The sequence below is a fragment of the Lingula anatina genome, chromosome 1, assembly GCF_051362555.1.
Source record: "Lingula anatina isolate TDL-2025a chromosome 1, LinAna3.0, whole genome shotgun sequence".
Taxonomy (NCBI): domain Eukaryota; kingdom Metazoa; phylum Brachiopoda; class Lingulata; order Lingulida; family Lingulidae; genus Lingula; species Lingula anatina.
Window position 1 is genome coordinate 2,095,724 of NC_141767.1, and position 11,403 is coordinate 2,107,126.

General features: G+C 37.7%; 1 protein-coding gene and 1 long non-coding RNA gene across 3 annotated transcripts; one reads left to right on the forward strand and one right to left on the reverse strand.

Annotated features, from left to right (window-relative positions):
• Nucleotides 1-646: 646 nt before the first annotated feature.
• LOC106170717 (growth arrest and DNA damage-inducible protein GADD45 gamma) lies at nucleotides 647-5,565 on the reverse strand. Of its 2 annotated transcripts, none has more exons than XM_013550716.2 (5): nucleotides 5,384-5,565; nucleotides 3,770-3,886; nucleotides 3,213-3,333; nucleotides 1,871-1,987; nucleotides 647-1,443 (listed from the first exon to the last, which is right to left on the reverse strand). In XM_013550716.2, exons 1-5 carry the CDS (start codon nucleotides 5,428-5,430, stop codon nucleotides 1,342-1,344), a joined length of 504 nt encoding a protein of 167 aa, XP_013406170.1. In that variant the 5' UTR covers nucleotides 5,431-5,565; the 3' UTR covers nucleotides 647-1,341. The 2 variants fall into 2 exon arrangements, with proteins under 2 accessions (XP_013406170.1, XP_013406153.2); XM_013550699.3 differs by lacking the exon at nucleotides 5,384-5,565 and adding an exon at nucleotides 4,074-4,582.
• Nucleotides 5,566-8,219: 2,654 nt separating this feature from the next.
• LOC106157559 (uncharacterized) lies at nucleotides 8,220-10,844 on the forward strand. Its single transcript, XR_015331922.1, has 4 exons — nucleotides 8,220-9,281; nucleotides 9,523-9,616; nucleotides 10,013-10,167; nucleotides 10,349-10,844. It is a non-coding gene; the product is annotated as an uncharacterized LOC106157559 (long non-coding RNA).
• Nucleotides 10,845-11,403: the final 559 nt, after the last annotated feature.

Genomic DNA, 11,403 nt, shown 5'->3' on the forward strand with positions numbered 1-11,403 from the left:
TCTATAGGAAAGGTCTCTAAATCTGAACGATGTCAATGTGCATTTATTCGGTTTTTAGACACTATTATGAATTCGCTCATATATCAGTCCTTTGACTTAATACGACATACATTGTGTTCTGTCATTACGTACGAAGTTCAGTCAGTCGGTTCAGTTCCCTCAGTTCAGTAACGTTACAGTCGATGTTTTGCCTGTGATTAGCATGAGAACCGAGCTAAATCTCAGAGAATATCGGGTTGTAGGAAAGATGTAGAAACAGACCGTGGTTAACCGTATATCCACAGCAAAAAAAAAAAAAAAAAAAAAAAAAAAAAAAAACATCACTATAAGACCCTGAGCCGAAATGACTTGGTAAAAAATATAAAATTTGAAACCAGTCCGAAATGTTCAACTCATGTCTCCTCCTAGTTATAAATCAAACCGTTTGATATTTAATGTGAGAATAGTTTCGGTTATTTATTTATTTTTTTATATATTTAGTTATCATTTTACAAGATCGAAAATTTGTTTTACCCGCTGGAGCTTTTTGAATCTATTATTAAAACTGTAATTACTACAGCCGTTCGTTTTTGTAGGATCTCCATCTTCAGTTGACTTTTATAAAGACAGCGTTATATTTTTTAAAATGTCAAAACACAAAGAATAATTATGTCCAATATTTCTCTTTATTAAATCTTTTATGCGTACCTGCACAATAATAATATTACTCTTGTAATGGATAGTGACGTTATGCGGATGACAAACACACGGAGTTTACAATAAATATATTACAATACTTAAATAGTTCTGTAATGGGCATGATATCTCTTTAAATAAAGTGGCACTGTGTCAGTGCTCATAAATAAACCGCGGCCTGCCGCGTAGCACGATTGCTGTATTACATACGGCGTTGGAAATAAATATTAACATCACAACGATCTCACTAAATCAGCTGTAATACAAATTAATATTTACATAATGTCATATTCTCAGAGGTTGTCTCATTAAGTGGAATTGTTTCAAATGTTTTCCCCAAATGTCAAAGAACCACGCTCGGTTGAAGTCTTTGCTAGGGACTTCGTCATCATAAGGCTGTTTATTCAGTTCTTTAATTAGTACCGTTGGGTTGTTAATTGGGCTTGCAACATCTGATCATCAGAAGATACTGTCCATTGAGACTGTGGATGGTATTGGGCAGAGGTTTTCTTGTTCGGCACGACGCCATTGATACCTATGGCGCCTCCAGCGTCAAACTAATGAAATAAGTCCTCCTATAGGCCGAGGGACCAAACGCGCGTGAAAGATATGAAATCTGCACGGCTATGGAGCGCTGTGTTAAGGGTTGAAGTTTGTGACATTATTTCAGTCTGGGAGTGTAATTACAGGCCTTGGCAAGACATCCTCATTGGATTTGTAGAAATCTAAAACTTCTTCATCTGCGACACTGTTGTCGTCCTTTGGATACTGCAAAAAAGAATAACATCATAAGTATTTTGACTAGACAGTCTTGCATTGCGAATCTCTAAAACCGATTGCCTTTGACATTGAAGAAGTATTCTTCAATGTCAAATGACATTGGAATCAAAACGGTAAACAAATAAGCTTACGGTAACCGCAATACTGAAGAAGCCATATATATAATAGTATATTTTTAATTTTTGCGTACACGTGTTTAGCGGTTATACGAATCTGCGTCTGGTCTCTTCAAGGCTTCTTAACTTGACATTCAAGGGAAAAGCAATGTCACAACATCACGCGAGTTGAAAATACTCAACATGTGTTCTGCGTGGTACAGTTACAAAACCAAACATAACAACTAGGAATTTCTTAACTGTTCAAGGTCGGTGACTATTTTGAAAATAAATAGAGTAAACATCTACGTTTTATTTACCTCGATCAGAACACAGCTGAAGTCGCCTTGTCGAGCACTTCTTCCCGCGGCGACATCATTGTCGTTGACGGGTTCACCATCACCCAGAAGATTGGCTAGTTTTGATGATGCATCCACCTGTAAAAACATCCAAAAATGTGCACGATGAGTAAATAATGTTCCCAATAACAATTTCTCCTTATAGAGGTCACAAATATATCAATATATTAATACAGTGGTATAGTTACAAACACCTCGGATTGGCGTATGGGATTAGGGGAGTTTTCATCCGAAGAAAAATACTTTATCCTATAGCAATCTTAATTAGAAATTTGTACCGTGATTTTCGTGATAAATAATATATCTAGTCATTTTCGCGTGTTCTAAGCGCCCTTGCCACAGAGACAATGACGCGCATGGCCCACACAATGCGTGGGAATCACAAACTCTTCCAACAAAACGATAACATGCCTAAACATCCTAAATTATTCATAGCGGAAATTCTATTTACAGACGATGATGATGTGAAAATTATAATATCAAAACAGAGTAAAAAATAACATCTGGTAAATTTATAGTTATTTTACGGGCCATCCACTGTAAAATTGCTGCGTATCATAATTATTTAATATAATATGCCTTATAACCTTCGCCGTCTTTATATATAACTTGCTTATTGCATAACGCCATATATAACACCGAGGCGTTGACCATACGTTGACCTTAGCTACCTAGTACCACGCTGATTGATCCAGCCAGACGCAGCCGATCTGTACCGACAAGACACGGGGTCACGGTATGAGAGATTAAGCGCGAGGCAGTTAACACCTGTCTCAGTGGGAACGTGCTATTAAGCTATTCAATTAAGTGAGATGCCATAAACCACGCACATGCAGCTTTGTTTGGGTATTTTCTATTGTTACGATAGGGGTCTCCCAGGTGATCAGAAGTTTCGAGGCGCGTGCCCCTATTTGTCTTTCGTCTTTGTTTACAGATTTGCATTCAGCTGTCACGCGCACCTCCTTCCTCGTAAATGTCCGCTTGATCTATGATCGTTTGTTCTTTTGACGGACCACCTCGCCAGCCATGTGGGAGACATTTACGATACAAACAATAGAACCCCTATCAAATTATCTTGCAGTAATTCTACCAGATGTTACCTTTTATCTCTATAAGCCTATACACCAGCGTTGGCCCCCTGATAGAGCCTTCAGAACTGAGTCTATCTAAGGAATCTCACATCCCCGCTTATCTCGTATCTAACATTATCTCTTATAATGTTATGCAAAGAATGCGTTAAACGACCACGCATCTGCCTAAATCACGAAGAAACAATCGCTAACAAGCGCGTGTTAATGCTCACCTTAATCACTCTGATGTCATTCTCCCAACAAAACGCCTCCAACAACGTGAAATGAATACGCAAAGCCACGTCTTGAAAATTGTCGTCTGCTAGCACGCATAGCATCACTTCATCGGGGTTCCTAAAAAAGAATAAACAACGTTTAATTGACAATATTTACTGCATATAACAGTACAGGCGGGTGGGTGGCATCTTGTTTGTTACCAGCTCAATGTCACGACTAACGTGCCTACCAAGGTCAGAGTGCTGCGTTTTAGCTAAGCGATTAACAAAAAATAAAGTTACTTCCTTCTCGGTAAACGTGGGCACTTACGCTCTTCACACTTTGCACACATCACGCAGCGGTGAAATGCCGAATCTCTCCCTTTCTTGGAACCAATAAAGTTTAATTCTTCTCATTTTAATATCCGCTTCTAAACCAACTCATTAAAAAGAAACGCACGCTAAAACTGCTAATTGGTGCCCAATACCTTAAACCAAAATAGGGATCTACTGAATTTCGATGGATAATCTGTTGATAAAAGGTATTGTCTAATTATATATAAAAAAACACTCACTTCTCCAGCATGCTGGCTGCATGGTACACACCGCACGTGAGGCGGCCCTGCTCCCAGGCCTCCAGTAAACAGGTCTGAAGAGCTGACCTTATGTCCATTGGCGACATTGTTCTTCCACTGCAAAATAAAGAAAAAATCGTTCAAGTTTTGTCGCTAGAGTAAATGTAACACAAAGTGAAATTTGCACCTTAACAACAATTTCAAAATGTTCTATAACATAAAATCGGCCAGTTTATAATGTTGAGGGTTGAAACCTACCAAACCTTTAAAACAAAAGCTTTGTCAGTAAATATCCAACATATACCTTTCTTTTGTTCTTTCGTGTTGTACTGCATTATTATTAACAAGTTCTTGTGATGGTTCTCTTCCATATGTGTCCAGATAACCCATAACAGCAAAATAAAATAGTGTGCACTCCCCCTATGCACTCGTTCTGTTCTGACTGCTTTGTTGGCCAACGCAGTAGTAAACGAGTTCACCTCTTTGTAAGACACCAAAGTTCACTTCAATCAATTCACGAGGTGCACCTAGTGCGCATGTCCAAACTATCTACCCCGTGACCCCGACATGAACCCGTGATGTTGCTTTGTCTTATATGTAGTACGTATGCCACTGATACATCTAATCCGAGTTAATGCCTCATTATAAGAAAACTGCATGTATTTTTCAATAATTCCTCTCTGTAGTTACTGATAAAAATATAATGCATTGGAGCATATTTCAAAACCAAGCATTTCAACTTAAAACACTTTTTTTTTTGGAATGCCACCGAGTCCGAAGGTATTCCTGCACTATGGACCCTGTGACCAGCAAGTGTTTATGCGTACATTCATCTCAGAATGCAAATCAATCTCTCAAAACCTAGTGACACCACGTGAATCATCACCCCAGTTATCAGCCAAATTCCCCCCGATGAATAGAAAACTCCAGCGGAAATTTGAACAGTGTGTGTCATTCGGTGATACCTCCCCCCAGGTACGAGTTCGCAGCTTAATCCACACAAAGACTTTCAGTGTACCACGTACAGCCGCTAGCTGCATTGTGTAGTCCACTGTCAGGTACTACGGACATACTACGAATACCTCCCATACCTCCGCTAGAAAACACCCACCACAAACTTATTGATCTTTGCAATCTTATATTCAATTATTTGTCGGCGCCTTTGGTTTAGTCATCGTTAAGAAAAGATCAAATATGCAAGCTAACAATTTCTGATGTGGGGGTAAAAAGAAGAAAGATTCGCTTTCGTTTGAAGGTAACACGCAAGGGGACTTTGACCCCACTTTTTCATAACAGCTAGTTATACCTGCATGAGCCACCTGATATTATCATATGACTTGCCTTATCACGCGGTGCAATTCAAAGTAAACTGATAAAATCACCAACAAAATCCTTAAACAACCTCGACAAGTCCTTCAATTCTCTCATTATGCACTACTCACACTGTTTTTCCTTTGTAATGTGATATATGGTGGAATTGAAGAAAAAGAAACAATGTTGCAAACCTTGCATCATGCATATACACAATGGAATGCAACCACGACAGCAATGGATCTGTTGATAAAAACATCGGGACGTAATATTCGTTACAAAAACTTATGAACATGTTCTTACCTTTTTGAGATTTGTGCAGCTCCCTTGTTAATATTTCCTCGTGTCATAATTCTTCCTCTTTCTTATGAAAAACTCGTGGATCTTTCACTCGTGTTGTTCTCGTGCAACTTCCAACGTGAAACTGACGATTTGGAATGCCTGTGCTGACTAAGCATTTACACGGAAGTCAGGAATGTCCCAGATACTGGGGCGTGCGCTAATCCTGCGCTCTGATTGGTCAGATTCAACAAAATTACATCGTAAGTATGGCGCGAGCTGTGTCCCTAGATACCGTATTTTTCTGTGTTTTCCCCCTTCTTATTTAATGCTTAGAAAGTAAAATCATTCTTTTGAGATTCAAGCATTGATACATATAATGCTTGCACCTATAAAACCGATCTAACAGTGACACAAACCCGTAATTTTCACGAAATTCAAGTAGTGGGAATCTCCCACTAGGGTTCAAAGGTCAAATGTCATATGTCCGGTTTAACTGGAAGGAAATCCCCCTTCTGTGAACAAAATAATGCGTAGAAAACTAGTAAAATCCCCATTTGTCGGGGGGTTTTGGTTATTTGTATGGAAACTTAATATTGTGAAAATGTATTGGGAACTAATTTTGCGTCCCTTACGCAACAAAAGAAATCGATTACATTTCTGAAGTCATCCTGTTTTTAAGTGCAGGTACTGTATCACCAGTGCATCAATAGTGATACTTACTCATTTATGGAATAATTGCATCACAGTCACTTTCCATTGAACTTTGTACATTGACACCGTGCACTCACTTATGACCAATATTGTTCGTTCCTAGTGCTTTGTACCATAAACAGCTTAAGCAGGGCGTTGACAAACCAAACCCTCACCCCGCCCTTAATTAGGTGCACATCATTGTCAAAAAGAGCAGGGTTGGGATCCTGTGATATTGATATATGATATTTTCGGCTATTGTGGGGCCTTGGCATTTATATGACAGGAAAAACGAAAGTGCTTACTTCAATCTAGTCATATATGAGGGACAGCAATCTAGGCCTACCAGTGTAACCAGCCTGGTCGCTGGACAGGACAGGAGACCCCCCCCCCCCCATAATCAGTACCCTCCGCCAGGGCCATATAGTGATTTTTTTCACTAGATATTCACAGATATGTCTCTGGCTTCTTAATGACACAATTCTCTACCGTCCAACGAGAAATTTGGTACGGAATTTATGTCATCACAAAGTTGGCCACTAGTATACATGTACAGTGAACGGTCGGTAAACCTAAAGACCAGTATGATATCTCCTTCCTCATTTTAAAGCAATAATAAAACACCGACTTTGTATTTTTTGCATTACAATATTTATGACATTCGCCTAGCGACGACAATGCCACAGCAAAGCAAGCTTTCCACAGACAGGCATATTCTCCATGACAACTGGGTAAATGACACCTAGGTGGTGACATTAAGAGAGTGACTGGCGTCCCCCCTGCTGGCAACGTGTCAATCAGGGACATCAGATGGATTGATATGTCAGGTGTTAGGTATATCGCGTCATGGCCGCCTGGATGTCCAGGGCTCAGATAAGAACAAGGAAAAATGTCGGTCTTCTTCGCAGATAAATCGCAATGATTGGATAATAAGCTGAAAAAAATCAAATAACTTTATTGTCTCTGTTGTCGTGCGTAGGTATGATATTTCAATTGCCATGGACGGCCCTTAATCTTTGAGAGGGATTGATTAGTTACTGTGTGTGTGTGTGTGTGTGTGTGTGTGTGTAAGTGAGAGAGAGAGAGAGAGAGAGAGAGAGAGAGAGAGAGATTATTTTTTACTCGACAGAACGATAACAATAAATGGGTTCTTTCTCTGTTAGATATTTGTTGAATATGAAATTACCAGTTAATGCCTTAATTGACCGGCTAGTTTCTACTGAGATATACCTTTAGTTTTTTTTATAATTTGTTGTTCAGCAGACATTTCCGGTTGATATTTAATCAAATACTTGGGATTTCAGCTCTCACGATATTGAGGGGGAATCGCTTCCTTTACAATACGCATTGTCTACATGCACGTCATGTAGCTATAGAAATCCTCGCTAATGCATGCTAGCTGCATGACTGCACGAACAGTTGATGTTATAGTTGTTTAAGATAAAACATGTCGACCAAATTACCCTTTTTACGTCAATGTGTGATTTCATTTTTCGGCATTGATATCAATGAAGATATGTGGGCTTTCTGATTTACGTAAATCCACCCTCATCTCCTGCCACTGACTTCAGCCGGCAGACGACATCAGCTACAGGTAATTGCTTACAGATAACACCTCACTGACTGACTGAACTAATAGACAGCATAGAACGTGTGGCGGCTATTACTTTCATGATGATTAAATAAAACAATCTGTCACGAATAATATTTTATATCTTTTTCAAATTAAACCTAACTAGGCCAATATTTCACTATCTGACTTCTTGACACACTTTAATGAAGTGCAAAAACAATCGGCCATATACTTTTTAAAAATAAATTCTTAACGATCAACGTTTTTTTAAGGGTGCTTTCCCAGAGATTTAGATCGATCTAAAGATTAAGTTTTACATCGACCTAACTCCCTGGGGATTCACGCTAAATTGCAGTCAGCCGAGCGGGCACCATAGTTAATTACCCCCTTACAGCTTTTAGTAGGCGGGACAGACGCTTTAAAAGCCGGTCAAGCTGACAGTAATCTAGTGAGACTCCCCACAGGGATAGATCGATCTAAAAATCTATGGAAATGGGGTGTAAGTCTGTAGATTGGGCCTATATGACCTTAAAGAAAACCTTAAAGCAATTTCTGGTCGCAGGACGGGGGAGGCGCTGCTGAGTGTCTACAAAAGTACAATAATTATAATTAAGAGCGCGTCCATGAGAAAGCCAGACAGATCAGTCAGAAGGCGGCAAGGTGGGGGTCAGCAGATTTTAATAATTTTTGGTGTGGTAAATCATCAACATAAAAGATATTGTGAGCCACTGGCTTTCTTATTTTGGATCATTAGTTTTAGAGATATGGGGGCAGATCTTTTATTGGCAATTTTGCCAAAATATAGCATTTTTTAGCTCTTGAAAAGTTATAATTTTAAATATTCTTTTAAAAAATCATGTACATCATAAGGATTTATTTAGGTAAGCCACATGATAGGTTAAGGAAAGATCTTTAATACCCAGTACAGATTTTTTGAAAAGGCACTGTCATGACCACACAAGGTTGATTCTAATAAGGCATGTTTTCCGTATGCTTGACCCCCTCCCCTTCTTTAAATGCACACAACTTCTTTTTTGCAGGTTGTATCCATATAATTTTGGTATGTGCTGATAGAAAAGGGTTGAAAAATAAATTTTGTAAAATAAAATCTGTGTTAAACCTTGTAAAATAAGAACTATAACAATTTTAAAAAGGGCCTAAAAACGAATATTTTTATACTACTTAAATGCTAAACTGTTTCTTCAACTAAATTAATAAGTCAAAACCATGTATAGGTTTGTGAAAAGCCCTTAAAATAATTATGTTTGCCCTGCAGACGACCTTATGAAGCGAAAATACATTTTTTTAAATTTGTTTATGTTGTAGAAACTAAATGTAAAATAACGATGCTAACTCTGTGACCTATTTTCAACATAGCGGGTACTAGGATTATCACCGGAGCAACTGTGGAGCAAAGCACATCGTCTTCACAGTGTTAAAACATAATACTTTATTAAATTTATGAAGAACATGCACTAGAGATGCTTAGATACATCTCAGAAGGATTGGTGTGCTCCAGAATATAACAAGAAATGACCATAGCAGCTAGTCGTCCTTAGAATGTGCATTTTTGGTTGAACCACTTCAGGCTGTTGTCAGGCTTGGGTTCCTCAATATATCCATCTCATCGATTTACCTCTGGATGTTTGTTGTAAGGTAAGTGATCAGTGATGGCATACATATACTAGAATCAGATACACTAAAAACTCAAACCAGTTTAAATAATAAGTTTGAATATTATTCAGTAATATAAAGAATATAAGCAAATTTAAAAGACATACTGGTATATTTCAATTCACAGAGTTTTACTTGATTTCTGTTTCATGGTAAACATGTATGCTGAAAAGAATTAACTGTGTAGCTAACTTATGAAGTATATTTTTGCATTAAATTCTAGGGCTTTGTTACATGTGTTATCATAAGACAAACAGTTAAAGACTATACTGAGCTTGAAGACAGCTTCATAAGAAATTTCTTACCCAGAATCAAAGGTATGTAACACACATTCAGTTTCAAGTTTTTGCATTTTAGGGGATGTTACTTGTGCCAGTTTTTTATATTTTAGTTTTGTATTCACTATGCAGATTTATGTGTGTTTACAATGAAGTTGAAGTTAACTGCCTGTGCTTCAATTTTCAAGACTTACATATTACACAGGGCACTTGTAACTAAAGGTACTTTAGTAAAATCAGGAAAACTTTGCAGTCCATTATGTTGTTCATGTTGCTTTGCAAGGGGGCGTGCCAGACAATTAAGCTGATTACAACGACTGAGCCCGAGTGTGATACTCCGCTGAGTTAGATTGATCCTGCTCGATAGTTTCTATTCTGAACACAGTAAGCCTCTGTTGTTGTAAAGCATTTATTGATGTTATGTTTATTTTTCAGATTTTACATCCTAGGCCTGTATGTGAACCTTGACCTGGACAATCTTACAGACAATAATAGAAAAGTCACCTGAAATTGCACAGGCAAATTCATCAGATTCAGATGTGACCACCAACTTTGTAATGCCTGGAACACTTCCACGGAGAAGAAAAAAGGTTTACCTTTTTTTCATTTGTTTCTTTTTCTATTTTGAAATTCTGGTAGCTACAATCATGCATATTTGATTTCCTTTTTTACACTTATGCAATATGTTTGATCAGAATATTATTTAGTAATTGTTCTTATACAGCAATTAACATGAGTTTAAAATATGTTAAATACATTTTCTTTTGACAGCCTGTCCTGCCATCTTCAGGTAGACGCAGTAGTGGATATCCTGGCAAACCTCTATTGGACTCAGAGCCACCTTGGGTCAATCCCCCATAACAAATGTGCATCTTAGGCTTGGTAATCTCAATCAGTTTTGTAGGAAAGGAGGATAATTGGCGCCATTGAATTGACAAATATTGACAATTGACAGTTCAGTCACACTAAACTATAGTGGCATGTTGCTTCAAGTTACCACACTTATTCTAAGATTGCTGAATTATCATTACTGTAGGAGACCCTGGATCTCTCAACCAGAAGAAGAAACTTGGGGACCAATCAGTTATAAGATTAAAATCTGTGGAACACTACCCATCACTGTTGTGTTCAGTATATGGAAAAGATGACCGTGATATTGGAACCTTGGAGATTCATAACTTGATTTCACTCCTGTAAAAAGTAACTGCTTTGTTCTTTTACTGTCCAATTGATAATATGAAAATAAAGTACTCCTCCTGTCATTGTATGTTGCTGACTCTGTTTTAATTTTCTTTATAGAAAAAGAATATAGATATCAAGATATCACATGTATTTACAAAGCCTATGAATCATTTGAAAGGAAAAAATTGGTTGAAAAATGCAATATAAATCATTTCAAGTGGATTAATTAGTGTTGCACTTGAGAAAACTGATAAAATGAGAAAGTCATTCCCTTTTACCTTTAGAAAAATCATTTGCAATTTTTTTTCTCTATTGCTCCCTGAAAATAAGGTATATACACAATGCTGATGATACTGGATATGCACAGTAATAACTTATTAAATGGGGGGGGGGGGGGGGTGAATAACTTGTCACTAGTAATTTAAATTTATTCAGAAGTTGTATGGCTCTGTTTGAAAAGAATATTATTTGAGCAATCCTGTATTACAGATCTCAAAATAAAAAACCTGCAAAAATGGGCCTCTTGATTATTTTGAGGAATTAGGGTAACTGTATTTTGGGGCAGATTTGATGGCAGCCATTTTGTATTTATAAAAATTGGATAGATTTGCCCTTATCAAAGCATAGTTTGAATTCCTGGCTGT

What these genes read in the sequence shown, in the direction of transcription:
- LOC106170717 (XM_013550699.3), bottom strand. Translation starts at nt 4,159, where the DNA reads ATGGGTTATCTGGACACATATGGAAGAGAACCATCACAAGAACTTGTT. An exon ending in CACGAAAGAACAAAAGAAAG is followed by an intron (nt 3,887 to 4,073) that starts GTATATGTTGGA and finishes TTTATTTTGCAG; the next exon opens with TGGAAGAACAATGTCGCCAA. An exon ending in TCAGCTGTGTTCTGATCGAG is followed by an intron (nt 1,444 to 1,870) that starts GTAAATAAAACG and finishes TCTTTTTTGCAG; the next exon opens with TATCCAAAGGACGACAACAG.